At 39.8% G+C, this 19,876-nt stretch overlaps 2 protein-coding genes and 1 long non-coding RNA gene across 3 annotated transcripts in view; 2 read left to right on the top strand and 1 right to left on the bottom strand.

Annotated features, from left to right (window-relative positions):
• Window positions 1-8,342, top strand: part of dtx3 (deltex E3 ubiquitin ligase 3) — a 13,411-nt gene extending 5,069 nt beyond the window's left edge. The window contains exons 3-4 of the mRNA XM_061903469.1: window positions 6,359-6,576; window positions 6,667-8,342. Coding sequence (XP_061759453.1) covers window positions 6,359-6,576; window positions 6,667-6,742 — 294 coding nt within the window. The 3' untranslated portion in view covers window positions 6,743-8,342. The remainder of the gene's footprint in view (window positions 1-6,358; window positions 6,577-6,666) is intronic.
• Window positions 1-8,998, bottom strand: part of LOC133554554 (uncharacterized) — a 22,989-nt gene extending 13,991 nt beyond the window's left edge. Inside the window, exons 1-2 of the long non-coding RNA XR_009807141.1 lie at window positions 8,624-8,998; window positions 6,413-6,528 (exon numbers count right to left, since the gene is read on the bottom strand). This is a non-coding gene — a long non-coding RNA (uncharacterized LOC133554554). The remainder of the gene's footprint in view (window positions 1-6,412; window positions 6,529-8,623) is intronic.
• Window positions 8,713-19,876, top strand: LOC133554553 (probable E3 ubiquitin-protein ligase DTX3). The gene is made up of 3 exons (XM_061903470.1): window positions 8,713-9,064; window positions 12,235-12,452; window positions 18,569-19,876. Exons 1-3 carry the CDS (start codon window positions 8,762-8,764, stop codon window positions 18,642-18,644), a joined length of 597 nt encoding a protein of 198 aa, XP_061759454.1. The 5' UTR covers window positions 8,713-8,761; the 3' UTR covers window positions 18,645-19,876.

Raw genomic sequence — 19,876 nt, 5'->3', positions numbered from 1 at the left:
CATCATTTACTGAGGACAACTTTCTGACTTTTTTACACTGTGGCCTGACTTTTTATGAACAAATCGGTACGATTTGTTTTTAAATATTATCGTTTTGTACATTATAGTTTTGTATGTCATTTGGTTACACTTGAGTAAAAAAATGAACTATTGTCTGTTTATTGACATGGCATCAATGCAGAAAAATACTAAACCACTCCTCCATACGTCATCAGATTTGTATAAACTACCCTGAAGCTATAAAATGCGATGGAAACACAAACCACACTTCTTCGAGAATCTCTAGTTCCAAGACCTAGAGGTTCCTGTTACTTAAAAGTTCCTGAACTTTTTTTGGAAAAGGGCCTACAGACTTACTTTATTGATACCTTAACATGAAATGTGAGACGAGAGATGTGAGACGAGAGATGTGAGACGAGAGATGTGACGATCGCTAACGAAGTGAGTCTTCTAAGTCAGTGGTTCTCAAATGGGGGTACGTGTACCCCTGGGGGTACTTGAATGTATGCCAAGGGGTATGTGAATTTTTTTTTAAATATTTTAAAAATAGCAACAATTCAAAAATCTTTATAAATATATTTATTGAATAATACTTCAACAAAATATGAATGTAAGCTCATAAACTGTGAAAAAAAATACAACAATGCAATATTCAGTGTTGACAGCTAGATTCTTTTTGTGGACATGTTCCATAAATATTGATTTTAAATAAAAAAAAATTTGTGAAGAAATGTTTAGAATTAAGTTAAAGAATCCAGATGGATCTCTATTACAATCCCCAAAGAGGGCAGTTTAAGTTGATGATTACTTCTATGTGTAGAAATCTTTATTTATAATTGAATCACTTGTTTATTTTTTAACAAATTTTTATTTAATTTTTATATCTTTTTTTCCAAATAGTTCAAGAAAGACCACTACAAATGAGCAATATTTTGCACTGCTATACAATTTAATAAATCAGAAACTGATGACAGTGCTGTATTTTTACTTCTTTATCTCTTTTTTTCAACCAAAAATACTTTGCTCTGATTAGGGGGTACTTGAATTAAAAAAATGTTCACCGGGAGTACATCACTGAAAAAAGGTTGAGAACCACTGGCTAAGTGAACGATAAGAACCGATTTGCAATTGCGAGCTGCTTTTTTTATGCACATGCAGACAACCGGGCAGGTAAATGGACTTGACGGGTGTATTATATCCCAAATTTTATGTTATAGTTTTATTGACACTTTTTATCGATTCATACATTTTATTTTTATGAGTAATTTTCCGAGAGTCTGGTTAAAATTCAATTTTGCTAAAATTAATATCAAATACAAATTTATGTCAGTGCCAAAACATAGCCATATGGCTGCATCTTAAGGAATGTTTGTGATAGAAACACAAAAAAAATAAAATTATAGTCAATATTTCAGAATTCCCACCAATAGCGTAATATTGGTTTACATTTGGACAAACTGGACTCACTGGTGACGGTGGCAGAGAAGAGGACTGTGGAAAAACTAGTGAGCGCTATACTGCTTCATCCCAAGTGCAGGACTAATAGACTAAAAAAACTCCTTTGTCCCACACGCCATTAGACTGTACAACTCCTCTCTGGGGGACAGGGGGTACTAGGATGACAGGGGATGCAAAACAATAACAGTGAAATACTTTTTCTTATTTTTCTGTTATATTTTTATTCTCATTGTTGCTTTTAATTGTTATTGTAATATTTTTCTATTTTGTTTCCATTAATACCCCTATTATTTACTTTTATAAATTCGATCTCAATTCTGTACACTGCTGCTGGAATTTTAATTTACCCGAGGGAACTCTCCTGAAGGAATCAATAAAGATCTATCTATCCATCCATCTATCTATCTATCTATCAAAATTATTTTCATCCATATCTTAAAATTGCTACCATTGATTTTTCCTTGATTCAAAATAAACAAATCTTTAAGAACAAACTAGTCATTCGAATGGCTCTTTTGAAAGAAACGACTCCTCTAGATCTGGCTACCTTCAAAGAGCCATTAATCCTATCGCTCTGCTAGCGCCAAATATTTCCGTATATGTTTAAATGTGTTGTAATATTCCTCATTTTCACTAAGCCCCACCATTACTACAGTTTAAGTTAGGGCTACCAAATTTGGCCTGTCGAGTCGTTTCGTTTGGCCCGCCAAACTTTGGGAATTTTAATATTTACATTTAAGCTATTTGCACGTTGAAAATCGTTGGGTTTTGCCTGAAGCCTATCAACACATTTTCTCTTCGGGGCTTGGATTAAAATGTGCACACAGTGACTTCCTGTTCAGTGTGATAAAAGCTTTCAAATAACAGCATCGTAGTATTAACCATTTGTTTTATTTGTTTTAGATTGTCAGCCATTGGCAAAAATATTGTTATTGTAGTCAGGACTTAAAGTGAAATTACAGCAGCAGCTGTAAGAGTATAGAATGAATAAGTTTATAACATATTGTAATGTCTGTTGAATGCCGATGAGGCAGCATGACTGTGCCCAAATCAGCCTTTTATTGGCATCTACAAAACACTGTAAACCTTATAGCAAGAGACACTCCACGCTTCAATGCAGCCAACGGGGCTCAGCAACAATTATCCTCTCTTACACACACACGCTCTGAGTAATGGGCAAACGTTGGGACAGTATCATATACAAACAGAATATCATAAAAAAAAAAAAAAACATTCATAAATGGAGTAAAACTCTACCTCTGTAGAGTAAAAACATTTTTTTTATTATTACGCTCTTAAAAGGGAACTGCACTTTTTTGAAATTTTGCCTATTGTTCACAATAATTAAAAAAAGACATGTCAGCAGATGCATTTTTTTTGTGCATTCTACCGTATTTTTCAGACTATAAGTCGCAGTTTTTTTTATACTCAGGAGCGACTTATGTGTGAAATTATTAACACATTACCGTAAAATATCAAGTAATCTTATTTAGCTTATTCACGTAAGAGACTAGACGTATAAGATTTCATCGGATTCAGCAATTATGAATGACAGATTGTTTGGTAAAAAGCATGTTCTATATGTTAAAGTTATTTGAATGACTCTTACCATTGTATGTTACGTTACCAAACCAGGTACCTTCTCAGTTGGTTATTTATGCGTCATATACCGTACACTTATTCAGCCTGTTGTTCACTATTTATTTTAAATTGCCTTTCAAATGTCTATTTTTGGTGTTGGGTTTTATCAAATAAATTCCCCATACTCCAGTGCGACTTATATATGTTTTTTTCCTTCTTTATTATGCATTTTCGGCAGGTGCGACTTATACTCAGGAGCAACTTATACTCCGAAAAATACGGTAACTACACAAAAATGTTAAAAAAAAGACCACTTACAACGGAGCCAACGGGAGGTCCTCTATTCTGCCCTTAAAACCCAATAAAAAAAAAAAACTACAAAAAGCGCCAACAATACTTCATTTAAATTTTGTAACTTGAATATTAACCAAGTGTTAGTGATATTGTTATTAGCAGACAAACTAGTTATAACGGTGCTGTGATCACTAGCATGTGTGCCTATGTTTACATCGAGTTGTCAGCTGCTTTTTGTCTTTCTTGTTCGTAGACGTTTATTGTCGATAATTCACCTGGATAATAGAAGGACAAGGATGTAATCCGACACGTTGGTACACTAAGAGACAATTTAGACCCGGTAATGGTGAGAACACAAAAAAAAAAAACCTTGGTTCCACCTACCCTTTTCTAACGAGGATTATGAGTTATTTTAATTAAAATTGGAATATCACAAAATTCTATCAGTCGGCATCTTAATTACAGCAGACGTTGCACAGTAAGTGATGTTGAATTATATTTGTTACCGCTCCTGAAGTCTGCAGTGTTTAGTAATCAGTGATAAAGTTGGAAGGAAAAAAAGCGTATGTTGTGCTGCCTTTTTAAGCCAATGTATGCTTAAAATTAGCAAAATATGTAAATATTACACGCTGTTATGAATATGCCTGTTACTACGTTAAATATATACTTACATCATATATATACTTACAAACCTCAATGGAGGTGTTTGGATGTTTTTCACAGGATTTATAGGTAGAATAGAGTGACTCCCAAAGGCTGCATTGTAAGCAGACTTTTGATCGCATTCATTCAATATTTAGAATGCATAGAAAAAATAAAAACATGTGGACATAAGGATTGTGAAATGATAGGCAAAATTCCCCAAAGTGTGTAGTTCCCTTTTAAGGAATCAGCGTTTTTTAAGTATGACAATCAGTCCGAAGGGCGTAGAGATAGAAACTACTAGTTCTGTAGTAGAATAAGCCTAACTCCATTTCATTTTAGTTCATACATGGTAACGTGTATACTTCAGGATTGAAAAAGAATGATCTCAACAAGTCCAAGATTGACGTCTAACATGTTTCAGGGCTAAATTAGTGTTTGCACCAGTGTTAGGCATATGGCTAAATCTTCTTGAATAACTACAGGAAATGTGGGCACCATAATGTTTGTGGGTGTGCTTTTTGTTGTTTGTTTATGTATGTACAACAAATGTGCCAACATGTACTATTTATTTCCCCATTTTTTTTGTTTTTCGTTTTACTTTTTGTAGAAAGAGCGCCTATGGATTGGCTGTTGGTTGCATCAGCTCTATTCTCCTTTAATGTATTAGGTCCTTTTGAAGCCGGAGTACCCGCAGGGAACCGACGCAGTCATTGGGAGAACATGCAAACTCCACACAGAAAGATCCCGAGCCCAAATTAGATTGGTTCATGAAAAGGGTTCGTAAATACAAAAGTTTGAATATCGAATCAAATTTCTCCTTAAAAAACAATGGAAGAATGAATGAGTTCCAGCCTCAGGCAGCACAGTACTGCAAGGGTTAGTGCGTGTGCCTCACAATACGAAGGTCCTGGGTTCGATGCTGGCCTCGGGATCTTTCTGTGTGGAGTTTGCATGTCCTCTCTGTGACTGCGTGGGTTCCCTGCGGGGTACTCCGGCTTCCTCCCACCTCCAAAGACATGCACCTGGGGATAGGTTGATTGGCAACACTAAATTGGCCCTAGTGTGTGAATGTGAGTGTGAATGTTGTCTGTCTATCTGTGTTGGCCATGCGATGAGATGGCGACTTGTCCAGGGTGTACCCCGCCTACCGCCTGAATGCAGCTGAGATAGGCCCCGTGACCCCGAAAGGGACAAGCAACAGGCCATGGATGGATGGAATGAGTTCCAGCCTCGATAAAAGTCCATATTTCAGTAACAGTTTGTACACTTTAAACACAATATTAAAGTGCTATACGCACTGTATATCATACAACCATAACAAGGGGGTAATAGATAACTTTCTTTTTCTTCACACATTGGCACTATGCCTTTGGGGCACACAGTGTGAAATCACAAAAAATCTTCAACTTTAACAACCAGGTTGCTACAATGATTAGGAATAAATGTTGGTTAATCTTGGTGTGCAGTGAGAGAAATAGGGATTGGGGTGATGCAGTGTTGACAACACTGTGGATACTTGCTGAGTGTTTCAATACATCGCATGTCCATTGCTTTTTTAGAAAAATGCTGTAAAAAAGACCCATAGCAATTAGCACAGCAGCTAATGATAGCATTGCTGTGCCGACTGAATGCGCACCAGAGATCGATCAACCCGCCCATAACCGATGTGCTGTTGGAGACAGAATGGCTGTGCTTTGAGGCTCACAATGGGTGGATGAAGTTGGTACACTGAGACAGGGTTCCTACAACAAAGCATATTTGTAGTCAGCCTGTGGTTCATAAATCGAAAAGTTCACACACTGAGGGGGTTCGTAAAATGAGGTTCCACTGTAGATAGTTTCGCAAACCCCCAAAAAGTTTTAAAATACCTACATTCTGGAAATCTGCTGGAAAATACGGAAAGCAAGGGGCCTATGTTTTAGTGCCTGCACAAATGGATCGGGCTGCTCAGTAACTCTGGCAGTAAATGTGCTGCCCAGAGGAGGATCGTGGAGTTTTGTGTGGTTGTAGCGCAACTGCCTTGATTGTGACTTACATGACTCGTTGAGCCTAAATCAACAGCACCTCTGCTGATTGCAATAAGTAGTGTGCATCAGTTTGCCTCAGTTATTAATCAACACAAATATTAGCAGCCATATTCTGCATATGATGCCCATGCCTTGCCTTGATCGTTCGATATGCCGACTTACATGACTCGTTGAGCCTAAATCAACAGCACCTCTGCTGATTGCAATAAGTAGTGTGCACCAGTTTGCCTCAGTTGTTAATCAACACAAATATTAGCAGCCATATTCTGCATATGATGCCCATTCCTACATGTGACACCGGTCCCTTTGTTTCACTAGCAGTTCTAAGTCTTGTGAACTCTTGATGCCTACAGCTAGAGCATCCAAACCCGGGTGTGCGGTACACAGGAACAGACCGTGTGGCCTACCTCCCTGACAGCCCTGAGGGGAACCGCGTGCTGGGCCTCCTGCGCCGGGCCTTCGAGCAGCGCCTTACTTTCACGATCGGTACCTCGATGACGACAGGATTTCAAAACGTCATCACCTGGAACGACATTCACCACAAGACCTCAATATGGGGAGGGCCCCGCTGGTATGTTCTAATTCTTTTTTTTTTGGTAACTTCCTCATAGAGGAAACAACATTGACAGTTGTTTTTTTTCCTCTCCCTTACCATTTCCAGTTTTGGCTACCCAGACCCCACTTATCTAGTGCGAGTGACAGAGGAGCTCAGAGAGAAAGGCATCACTGCAGACTGATAGCACTAAAGTGAAAACACCTTCAGGACTTGCGGGTGTCAAGGTGGTGGACATTGCTTGGCTCCAGGTTTTTTCTGTCAATGTTCTCCCGCTCGGTCCCCGTGAAGGTGTTTGGGCCCTCAGCAGACAGTTGCTGCAACCGAGTCCCCATCCATTCATTTGCACTCATTTTTCCTCGAGGGTTCAGTTTAAATTGTGTGAGGAAGGCGAGAATGAGTGCCGTGCATTCTCAAAGGACACAATCCTCCACCTGTTTCTTTTGGCAATAGCACTCGCATCTGTTGCACATGCTTGAATTCATGGTATTTTATTATTATTTAGGATATCGCACTTGCTCTTATGATGACAAATTTGTTAAGAATGTTTGTGTTTCTGCTCTGGCCATTTCATAATCACTTAGACACATGTTTATGGTTTTGTCTTAGTTTGTTTGCTCAAGTCTCTAAAGTAGATGTCCTTATTTCCAAGTTAACAGAAAAGCACTGCTATTTTTTCCCCCACTTTCTCCTAAAGTTATTGCATTCTACTGCAGTCAGCGGCACTTTTTTGATAAATGAGTGTTTGTTTCTTTATAACGCACCTGTTTTCTTCCTGATTCTTTTCAAACATTTAGGGGAAGCAGTTCACAAAAGTTGATGTAATTTGTTTTTCCTAAAATGAGAAGTGTGTTAAATGATATGTTCCTTTATATAGCGCACACCAGGATGCCCTTCCTGCTGGCCAACAGTCACCCATCTTGTTTCAGGATGTCTCTCAGGCATCAAGCCCATGACCTTACTTGTTAGTAATCCGCTCATCTAATTATCAGATTTATGAAGATGTCAAATATTAAGGGCATATCAGCCACTAAACCAAATCAAAGGCACAAACGCTCTTTAAAAAAATCTAATCTATGCCTCTGTCCCTGTTATTCTGGGAGATTTGTTTGCTGGAGCTCATTAAAAATGAGACCGCTGTTGGAAATATGTCATCGGAATTCATGATATATCTACAAAGGGAAAAAAATTAAACTATGATTAATGATTCAAATTGTTAAGATGTGGGTTTTGTTGTGCCTTTACTGATGCTTACTTTTGATACAACTCAAGCATGTTCCAATGGATGGTAGACAAAGTACATTTGAGCATATTTCAATGTTTTTGGTAAACAGGATGATGTTTGTTGCTGTACTCAAATGGCTTTAAGGTAAAATACAATGTTCATTCAAACATTTTATTTGGATGATCTTTTCCTTGAACTTTGTAGTCCAAATATTCTTGATTTTAAAGACAAGTTCTAGGGAGGTGATTTGCTAAGTGCAGTAACCTGCTTGGCCAGTGATACATTAATCCCCTTTGGTTTTACACCCCCATATTTTTGTTAAGGGACCAAGTGGTTTTCTTTTTTTTGGACACAGGATTGTAGTTTACTAAAAACTACTGTGCAAACATTTCTATGCATTATGAGGTAGAGGAGTGGCCAAGAGGAGGCGAACCGTTTGAGAGCTTACACATGGTACAAATAGATAAGGTTCCAGTTTTGCTTTTCTAACTGTCAATTTGTTGATATTCAGAATAATGTGCTTTACATTTTAATACTTGAATAAAAAACTTATGTTTGAGATTGTGTCGGAAATTCAATGTCCCGCACCGAAAATTAAAATAGCTCGTCATTTTATTTTTTTCAACATGTGTCTTAGTTTTTTGTTTCCTCAAAACCTGTCAAATTAGTATAGGAAGCTAGGCGACGATATCCAATACTAACACTTAATACTTATGTCATGTTTTCTCCATTATGACTATCAAAAATGCTATTTATTTAAGAACGACAATATCACATACAATCATTTACTAACCCTTTTGTATAAATTGTCGTGCAATTCAATACAACATTTGCACTTACCACATTTCAAACAATGACGTCAGCAAGATGATTTGCACATGCATTTCCGCTTACTGCTCGACCAATCAGGATTTAGCATCTGACCCATGTGAGCAGTTGGGCTGTTTAACGTCAGAGGCATCACATCCCGGAAAAAGTATGGCAAAGACATCACAGAAACACGCCGCGGATCCCAACAGCGTGGAAAGCTGTGCCATTTGTCTGGACAAAATTCACGACAAAAGGACATTAGATTGTCTTCATTCATACTGCTCAGACTGCATCGACACTGCCTTTAGGTTGAAACCGGCGTGTCCGATTTGTAACACGTACTACGGAGTGTACACGGGTACACAACCGGAAGGCACCATGGAGGTGATTCGCTGCCGGCGTGGCCTACCAGGCTATGAGAAATGTGACTCGATTGTTATTTCTTACACTTTCAAGGCCGGCATCCAAGGGGTAAGGATGCCTTTCAATACAAACTTTTTTTCAAAGCAGCGGACAAAAAAAAAAAATCACCATCCGTGGTTTTCCACTCGTGTCCAGCAGAGAGCAGCGTTTAGTCACATATCAATGGTTGACAGATTTCAGTTGAAGAATCTGTCCAATATTAGACTGGTGCCCAAAAAAATCACCATCCGTGGTTTTCCACTCGTGTCCAGCAGAGAGCAGCGTTTAGTCACATATCAATGGTTGACAGATTTCAGTTGAAGAATCTGTCCAATATTAGACTGGTGCCCAATCATGTCAGGAGTTTCAAAACCTTATTGGTATTTCTATTAGTGTACACACAGCAATTGTTAGTTACAATGTCCCCACTTTGTGAACTGGTTTCTGTGTGTGATATAATACTTGATGCAACTAGACTAGCGGTGTCCAAATTGCTGCCCAGGGGCCATTTGCGGCCTTCAGCTTTTTGATTGATTGATTGAAACGTTTATTAGTAGATTGCACAGTACAGTACATATTCCGTACAATTGACCCCTAAATGTTAACACCCGAATAAGTTTTTCATTTTGTTTAAGTCGGGGTCCACGTTAATGGTAATGGTAAGCTGATTTTTAAAGAGCCCACAGCACATTCTGAAAAATACTATTTGAAAAAAATATATGAAAAAGCAAAAAGGGAAAACAATGGGAAAAGGTTGCAATGTTTACTCTAATAACACAAAGATGCCATGCAGGCTGTTTTTTTTTTTATTGTCATTCAAATTCGAACTTTACAGTACAGGTAAGAACTAAAATGTTGTAGCATTAGCTCATGGTAGTGGAGGATAAAAGATCAATAAGGCGCAGATATGAATAAAGAGGTATACGTTTTTCAACTTGTTCAAGTCGGGCTCCACGTTAATGGTAATGGTAAGCTGATTTTTAAAGAGCCCACAGCACATTCTGAAAAATACTATTTGAAAAAAATATATGAGAAAGCAAAAAGGGGAAACATAATGATAAATAGATAGATAGTACTTTATTGATTCCTTCAGGACATTTCCTTCAGGAAAATTAAAATTCCAGCAGCAGTACAGAGTCGAGATCAATTTAAATAAAAGTAAAAAGTAAATAATGGTGGTTTAAATGGAAACACGATAGAGAAATATTACAATAAGAATTTTAAAAAAAAAGGGGAAAGGTTGCAATGTTGACTCTAATAACACAAAGATGCCATGCAGGCTGTTTTTTTTGTCATTCAAATTTGAACTTTACAGTACAGATAAGAACCAACATGTTGTAGCATTAGCTCATGGTAGTGCAGGATAAAAGATCAATAAGGTGCAGATATGAATAAAGGGAGTACTCTACAGATAATTATATTGCACTTTTGCATATGCATCCACGTTTATGGATGTATGTTGTATTGTCTTTATATTCCAGCGAGGTAATCCATTTTGGGGGGGAAATTGAGGGGATTATCATGATGCTGAGGGCAGAAGCTGTTACAGAGCTTCGGAGTCAGCGGAACCTCTTTCTAGAGTCCAGCAGTGAGAACAGTCCTTGGTGGGAGTGTGAGGAGTCTCTGCAGATTTTCTGAGCCCTGGTCAGGCAGCGGCTTTTTGCGATCTCCTGGATAGGAGGAGGAGGAGTCCTGATGATCTTTTCCGCTGTCCTCACCACTCTCTGCAAAGACTTCCAGTCTGAGGCACTGCAGGCTCCAGTCCAGACTTATGCAACTAGACTAGTGGGGTTCAAATTGCTTCCCAGGGGCCATTTGCGCCCCTCAACTGATTTTTAAGGAGTCCACAGCACATACTGAAAAATACTATTTGAAAAAAAAAAATTAAAATGCAGAGTGAAAAAGCAAAAAGGGGAAATGTAATGAGAAAAGGGTGCAATGTTGACTAATAACACAAAGCTCCCATGCAGGCTGTTTTTTTTTTAAGAGAAATACTTTTTTTCTATTCTATTCTATTGTATTTTTATTTTCATTCAAATTTGAACTTTACAGTACAGATGAGAAACATTTTTCATAGTATTAGCCCGTGATAGTGCAGGATAAAAAAGCAATAAGGTGTAGATATAAATAGATTACTGTACAGATAAATATATTGCACTTTTGCATATGCATTCACGTTTATGGATGTATGTTATATTGTCTTTATATTCTAACGAGTTAATCCATTTTTGGGGGGAATTGAAGGGATTATTATGATGCGTTCAATAGTCTTACGGCCTGTGGGAAGAATCTGTTACAGAACCCAGAGGTTCTGCTACGGAGGCTGCGGAACCTCTTTCTAGAGTCCAGCAGTGAAAACAGTCCTTGGTGGGTGTGGGAGGATTCTCTGCAGATGTTCTGAGCCCTGGTCACTTTACTTGCTCAAAAAATTATGATGAATCAAAATGTTATGAATTACTGACCTATTTAAGGCTCTCAATTACTTCACAGTAAAATTTCATCCATCCATCCATTTCTACCGCTTGTTCCTTTAAGGGAGAGCGGAGTGTGCTGGAGCCTATCTCAGCTGTATTTGGGCAGAAGGCGGTGTACACCCTGGACAAGTCGCCACCTCATCGCAGGGACAACATTCACACTCACATTCACACACTAGGGCCAATTTAGTGTTGCCAATCAACCTATCCCCAGGTGCATTCCACTCTGAAATATTTTGCGGGGAAATATTATTTTGTGTGTTTGCCATAAAAAACTGAATTGTTTTTGCCAAAAAAACAACACATGAACAGAACCCAACTTATGTTAATATCAAAATGGCCCCTGCATGCTTAAGTTTTCAGTGTGCGGCCCTCAGGGGAAAATGTTGGGACACCTGTGAACCCGACACTATATGGGTAAGATAATAATTTCCTAATACAGTGGGTGAGTTGGGTTTCATTATTTTCCCCTTCAGGATCATTAAAGTTTGTCCAAGTCTAAGTCCAAGTTCATCCAACGGTTGAAAGCAGCAGAAATATATTATGGGTACACTTATTGTACCAGTACACAATGTAGACAAACGGACCGCTCATACGTACATTCACACCTATAGACAATATAGAGTCTACATTTAACCAAACATGCATGTTTTTGGAATGTGTGAGGGAGCCGGAATCTGGCGCATAGCACGCACTAAATTCATTACACACACACCTGGTATGTTTATATGCACTAAAAATGTGATTTGGTTCCTTTCACCACAGCCGGGACACCCAAACCCTGGCATGAGGTACAGTGGGACAAGTCGAAGGGCTTTCCTGCCAGCCTGTGACGAGGGAGAAAAAGTTCTCAGGCTCCTGAGGAAAGCTTTCGACAGGAGGCTTCTCTTCACCATCGGGCAGTCAAACACCACTGGCCTCAACAATGTCATCACCTGGAATGACATTCATCATAAAACCAGCACATGGGGTGGTCCAGAGTGGTATGTATTCTACACTCACATAGATCAGACAACTTATTAATACTATTCCAACAACACAAGTTGTCAGTGTCCAACCAAATAATCCTGTTAAGTAGGGTGCCACAATATAGACTATATACTATGTAAATGATATTTAAACAAAGGACGAGTGGGCATATCAGTAAATTACCAAAAAAATGTATAAACGAGTTGTAACAACTTTCCCGACACATTACCTGCTGCATGTTTACTCACATAATTAACTGTCAGTCACAGCTGATGGATGCTGTATTGAGAAAATGAAAGCAACATCAAATAGTTTTCTCCTTTGCTGAATACTTTTAGTGTGAGACAAATTAGTCTGTCTCCTATAAACAGCAGTGCCCTCCTAGATGCACACAAAAATTCCACGGAAATAAAGCGAGGGAAAATTAGGTTAAATCAAGCGCTGCGCTCTGTTTACTCCTAGGGGAAATCTCCAATGCAAAGTCTGTGTAGTTTATCCGCCATGATTTTTAAGCCAAACGACACCAGTGCGCATGTGCCAGCGCGTCTGTGACTTTGTTTCCAGGAAGTAAGCATCCATCCATCCATCTTCTTCCACTTATCCTAGGTCGGGTCGTGAGGGCAGCAGCATAGGCAGGGAAGCCCCTACTTCCCTCTCCTCGTCCAGCTCTTCCCGGGGGATCCCGAGGCGTTCCAAGGCCGGCCGGGAGACATGGTCTTCCCAACATGTCCTGGGTCTTCCCCGTGGCCTCCTACCGGCTGGACGTGCCCTAAACACCTCCCTAGGGAGGCGTTCGGGTGGCATCCTGACCAGATGCCCAAACCACCTCATCTGGCTCCTCTCGATGTGAAGGAGCAGCGGCTTTACTTTGAGCTCCTCCCGGATGGCAGAGCTTCTCACCCTATCTCTAAGGAAGAGCCCGCCACCCGGTGGAGGAAACTCATTTCGGCCGCTTGTACCCGTGATTTCATCCTTTCGGTCATGACCCAAAGCTCATGACCATAGGTGAGGATGGGAACGTAGATTGGCCGGTAAATTGAGAGCTTTGCCTTTCGGCTCACCTCCTTCTTCACCACAACGGATCGGTACAACGTCCACATTACTGAAGACGCCGCACCGATCCGCCTCCCGATCTCACGATCAACTTTTCCCCCCACTCATGAACAAGACTCGTAGGTACTTGAACTCCTCCACTTGGGGCAGGGTATCCTCCCCAACCCGGAGATGGCACTCCACCCTTTTCCGGGCGAGAACCATGGACTCGGACTTGGAGGTGCTGATTCTCATTCTGGTCGCTTCACACTGCTGCGAACCTATCCAGTGAGAGCTGAAGATCCCGGCCAGATGAAGCCATCAGGACCACATCATCTGCAAAAAGCAGAGACCTAATCCCACGGCCACCAAACAGGAACCCTTCAACGCCTTGACTGTGCCTAGAAATTCTGTCCATAAAAGTTATGAACAGAATCGGTGACAAAGGGCAGCCTTGGCGGAGTCACCTCACTGGAAACGTGTCCGACTTACTGTCGGCAATGCGGACCAAGCTCTGACTGATCGTACAGGGAGCGGACCGCCACAATAAGACAGTCCGATACCCCATACTCTCTAAGCACTCCCCACAGGACTTCCCGAGGGACACGGTCGAATGCCTTCTCCAAGTCCACAAAGCACATATAGACTGGTTGGGCAAACTGCCATGCACCCTCAAGAACCCTGCCGAGAGTATAGAGCTGGTCCACAGGAAGTAAGCAGTGTTGCCTAAAATGCATTAATAAATGACGGTTTTTCGGTTATTAAAATTTGAAATGGTAGTAGTAACCGTCAGGGAATTTTACCGCGGTTTATCATTATGCCATTTACCGTTGCATTCCTAATGGCCAAAAAAAACATATTTTCAAAAATGTATTCTTAAAATATATACATATATATGTATATATATATTTTTTTTATTTTTATTTATCTATTTATATATTTATTTTTTGTAATTATGAATCGATTTGAGATCATTATAAATACTAAAAGTGATTTGTATGTTAATCAATTTTTTTCAGCATCCCTCATAAGTTTTGCTTTTGTTTTATTTTTTTGCACTAAAAGGTCAAAGATCAAAAAGGAAATCTTGAACATTTTAAGTATTGGTAAGACCAATTCTGCCCAATGCAAAACTACTGGGTATTGAATCAACACCATAATTTGTGGTATGGTCCAAAACTAAAGTAAAATATCCAAACACCAGAAGAATATGAGCTTGTTTAATTTTAATCAATCAATCAATCAATCAATGTTTACTTATATAGCCCTAAATCACTAGTGTCTCAAAGGGCTGCACAAACCACTACGACATCCTCGGGCAAGGAAAACTCACACCCAGTGGGACATCGGTGACAATAATGACCCAGTGGGACGTCGGTGACAATGATGACTATGAGAACGTGATACTGTGTTACTGATGATACTGATGACTATGAGAACATATGAGAACATGATACTGTGAAAGATCAATCCATAATGGATCCAACACAGTCGCGAGAGTCCAGTCCAAAGCGGATCCAACACAGCAGCGAGAGTCCCGTTCACAGCGGAGCCAGCAGGAAACCATCCCAAGCGGAGGCTGATCAGCAGCGCAGAGATGTCCCCAGCCGATACACAGGCGAGCAGTACATGGCCACCGGATCGGACCGGACTCCCTCCACAAAGGAGAGTGGGACATAGAAGAAAAAGAAAAGAAACGGCAGATCAACTGGTCTAAAAAGGGAGTCTATTTAAAGGCTAGAGTATACAAATGAGTTTTAAGGTGAGACTTAAATGCTTCTACTGAGGTAGCATCTCGAACTGTTACCGGGAGGGCATTCCAGAGTACTGGAGCCCGAAATGAAAAAGCTCTACAGCCCGCAGACTTTTTTTGGGCTTTGGGGATCACTAATAAGCCGGAGTCCTTTGAACGCAGATTTCTTGCCGGGACATATGGTACAATACAATCGGCAAGATAGGATGGAGCTAGACCGTGTAGTATTTTATACGTAAGTAGTAAAACCTTAAAGTCACATCTTAAGTGCACAGGAAGCCAGTGCAGGTGAGCCAGTACAGGCGTAATGTGATCAAACTTTCTTGTTCTTGTCAAAAGTCTAGCAGCCGCATTTTGTACCAACTGTAATCTTTTAATGCTAGACATGGGGAGACCCGAAAATAATACGTTACAGTAGTCGAGGCGAGACGTAACAAACGCATGGATAATGATCTCAGCGTCTTTAGTGGACAGAATGGAGCGAATTTTAGCGATGTTGCGGAGATGAAAGAAGGCCGTTTTAGTAACGCTTTCAATGTGTGCCTCAAAGGAGAGAGTTGGGTCGAAGATAATACCCAGATTCTTTACCGTGTCGCCTTGTTTAATTGTTTGGTTGTCAAATGTTAGAGTTGTATTATTAAATAGAGTTCGGTGTCTAGCAGGACCGATAATCAGCATTTCCGTTTTTTTGGCGTTGAGTTGCAAAAAGTTAGCGGACATCCATTGTTTAATTTCATTAAGACACGCCTCCAGCTGACTACAATCCGGCGTGTTGGTCAGCTTTAGGGGCATGTAGAGTTGGGTGTCATCAGCATAACAGTGAAAGCTAACACCGTATTTGCGTATGATGTCACCTAGCGGCAGCATGTAGATGCTGAAGAGTGCAGGGCCAGGACCGAACCCTGGGGAACTCCACACGTTACCTTAACGTAGTCCGAGGTCACATTGTTATGGGAGACACACTGCATCCTATCAGTAAGATAAGAGTTAAACCAAGACAGGGCTAAGTCTGACATACCAATTCGTGTTTTGATACGTTCTAATAAAATATTATGATCGACAGTATCGAAAGTAGCGCTAAGATCGAGGAGCAGCAACATAAATGACGCATCAGAATCCATCGTTAGCAATAGATCATTAGTCATTTTTGCGAGGGCTGTCTCTGTCGAGTGATTTGCCCTGAAACCGGATTGAAAGGTTTCACATAGATTGTTAGACGCTAAGTGTTCATTTAACTGCTCCGCAACAATTTTTTCGAGGATTTTTGAAATAAAGGGAAGGTGAGACACCGGTCGGTAGTTTACCATGAGGTCAGGATCGAGGTTAGGTCTTTTAAGAAGAGGATGAATAACCGCTTTTTTGAATGCTAGGGGAACAGTGCCCGAGGAAAGTGATAAGTTTATAATATTTAGCACTGATGGACCTAATAATACAAAGAGCTCCTTGATCAGTTTCCCAGGAAGCGGGTCAAGTAAACATGTTGTTTGTTTTATTCCATTTACACGTTGTAACAATTCCTCTAATGTTATTTCCTCAAAACGGGAGAAACTATTTTGGAGGGCAGTATCCGCCGTATATACAATCGTGTCAGTGTTAATAGAACCCCGTTGTAGCTGGGACGCATTGTCTTTAATCTCCTTTCTAATGACTTCAATTTTCTTACTAAAGAATTGCATAAAGTCATCAGCTGAGTGGGTGGAGCTACTGGAAGGAGTCCCTTGTTGGGTTAGCGATGCTACCGTACTAAACAAAAATTTAGGATCGTTTTTATTACGGTGGATGAGATTTGAGTAATAATTAGCTTTAGCTAAGGTAAGCATGCGTTTATAAGTTATTAAACCATCACTCCATGCTTGATGGTGCACCTCAAGTTTAGTCATGCGCCATTTGCGTTCCAGCTTTCTGCATAATAATTTCTGAGCTCTAGTTTCTTCTTTAAACCACGGGGTGCGCTTTTTTGGAGCCTTTTTTAATTTTAGCGGTGCTATGTTATCAATGGTTTCGCGCAGGGCGTCGTTAAAGTTGTTAGTGAGGTTATCAATAGAGCCCACATATTTTGGGAATGGTGCCATTACCGAGGGCAGTAGGTCAGCAAGAGTTGTCGTTGTGGCCGTATTAATGTTGCGGCTGCTATAGCAGTTATTATTATTATTAGTTTGACGAACATGCGTCTGAACCTCGAATTTTATAAGGTAATGATCGGACAATACTTTAGTATACGGGAGTATCGTAACTTTGGAAGCGGTGATACCCCTGACAAGCACTAGGTCTATCGTATTACCGTTGCGATGCGTGGGTTCATTTATTATTTGTGTGAGACCACAGCTATCAATCATAGTCTGGAGCGCTACGCACGGTGGGTCCGATGGGGTATTCATATGGATATTAAAGTCCCCCATTATGATTATATTATCGGCGTGTGTCACTAGATCAGCAACGAACTCTGAGAATTCATTGATAAAGTCCGAATAGGGCCCTGGGGGGCGGTAGATAACAGCCAGGTGTAGAGGCAGCGGTGTGACAAACCTCATAGTAAGCACCTCAAACGATTTATATTTATTATTTATGTTAGGACTAAGGTTAAAGTTTTCGTTGTATATTAGTGCGACCCCCCCACCCCTTTTAAGCGGACGGGCAATATGCGCATGTGTAAAGTTAGGAGGACATGCCTCATTTAGCGCAAAAAAGTCATTTGGTTTAAGCCAGGTTTCACTGAGACCGATGACGTTAAGATTGTTGTCTCTGATAATAGATTTTAAATGGAACAATGTTACAACAGAAAGTAACCAACTGTTACTGGTAAATTAAGAAGTAGATTATTAACAGTTTTGACAAAATAATACAACTGTAAACGACGCAATATAGCCCTCTTACATCAGCGGCCAATTTAGTTATATAAATCAGTGGTCCCCAACCACCGGGCCGTAGAATCATTTCTTAATAATTTTAATTTTTTTCAATTATTTATTCATTTTTTTATTTTATTTTTATTTTTAATTAAATCAACATAAAAAACACAAAATACACTTACAATAAGTGCACCAACCCCAAAAAACTCACTTTTTCATGAAAAAAACCTTCCCTTTTTCATGACAAAGAAAAAAAAAAAAATTAGCAAGCGTTGACCGGTCCGCAGCTACAAAAAGGTTGGGGACCACTGATATAAATCACTACTAATATAATTTACATACCAAATAATAACACAATATATCTCAATATTTATTTTAGACTGTATCGCCCATCCCTTCTGTTAATAAGGACACAATACAACAACAATCCCACAGTTGTTATTTACAGAAAAAAATGTACATATTTCTAAACAATGTCTATCTTGTCTTCTGCCAGTTTTGGATACCCAGATCCAGATTACTTGAACAGAGTTCAAGAGGAGCTCCGTCTTAAAGGGGTGACCGAGGATTGACTCCACAGCCGGTTCAAGCACACGTCGCTGTTATGTAATACACTGTAGTTCATTGTTCTATTTTTGCAGTTAAAGGTTGTTCTAAGTCTTAAAGCAGAGGTAATGTATTAGTCGCCTCAGTTTGTTATTTTTTCCAAATCTAATTTATGTACTTGACCAGACGGGTACGCTCTTTTAAAACTTTGTGGTGACCGCTTCAACAACTGGATGTCATCACAAGTCCATGGTCTTGCAGCCACTCCCAAACCTTCATATCTGCTTGCTTCAAAGTCAGTGATCATCCATCTAGTTTCCATGGTGATCAGGACAGGGATGATTAGGTGTGGATCGTAGTTTTGCTCACAGGCGGGTTCAAAGACTATCCTGTTTGCTTTAGTTGTGTATTTGTTCAACTGCAAGGACGACTAAGCGAGGTGAAAGTGGAGTTAAGTTATTAGACAAAATAAAAATGGCTTAAGGGAAATTGCAAAGGGACAGCAAAAACATAGGCAGGCTGGACAGACCACTGGGTGGAACCAGTGAGGTTGCATAAATACGGAAAATACTACACCGTCAGTACTGTCTTGTCTCAATGTATGTAAGATCAGCTGTATTACTTGTTTATATTCCGTAAAACTTTTACAAGTATTTAATATATCAATTTGAATTGAAGACTGTTATGGTTACCACTTTTTTTTACGAAGGGGAAAATATTGCGTCTTTTTGAAGGTGGCATTTTCTTGTCTTGATAATGACATGACATAATATGTCATGGAAGGACACTTTATTGACATGCTACTCTCAATTATTATCCCAATGCAGGGGCGGCCAAAATCTGGCCAGTTTACACTTGTTTTTTTATTGGACCCTCAAATATATTGTTAGATACTTGACTTGTCACTTATAATTTAGAATGAACAATATTGACCTGCAGTGGATTTATTTGTACATAACTATTGCACAAATTGTATCAAACTGACCGGCTGCAGCTTTCTTTTTCTTAGGGCAGCCCTCGGTTTGGACGCCTCTGACCTGAATTTGAAAGTAGTTTGTCTACAGCAGTTTGCGCACATGCTGAAATGACAAGCTGTTGCATATTGTTCCATATGTTCCCTATTAGTAAATGCACGGAAGTGGTCAACATGTTAAGATTCAGGATGTGTCTTTATTATATTTTGCACGTATAAGCCATTCAGGGTGTTGTTTATGACGGCGGTATTGTATTTTGCACAAAATAAAGCAGATATAACCTA

Source organism: Nerophis ophidion, linkage group LG06 (assembly GCF_033978795.1).
Source record: "Nerophis ophidion isolate RoL-2023_Sa linkage group LG06, RoL_Noph_v1.0, whole genome shotgun sequence".
In the NCBI taxonomy this organism is placed as follows: Eukaryota; Metazoa; Chordata; class Actinopteri; order Syngnathiformes; family Syngnathidae; genus Nerophis; species Nerophis ophidion.
This window is presented reverse-complemented; position numbering and strand designations above follow the sequence as displayed.

Coding starts and splice junctions, on each gene's coding strand:
- LOC133554553 (XM_061903470.1), top strand. CDS start 8,762: ATGGCAAAGACATCACAGAAACACGCCGCGGATCCCAACAGCGTGGAA. Junction 9,065..12,234: donor TCAAGGCCGGCATCCAAGGG/GTAAGGATGCCT, acceptor CTTTCACCACAG/CCGGGACACCCAAACCCTGG. Junction 12,453..18,568: donor ACATGGGGTGGTCCAGAGTG/GTATGTATTCTA, acceptor GTCTTCTGCCAG/TTTTGGATACCCAGATCCAG.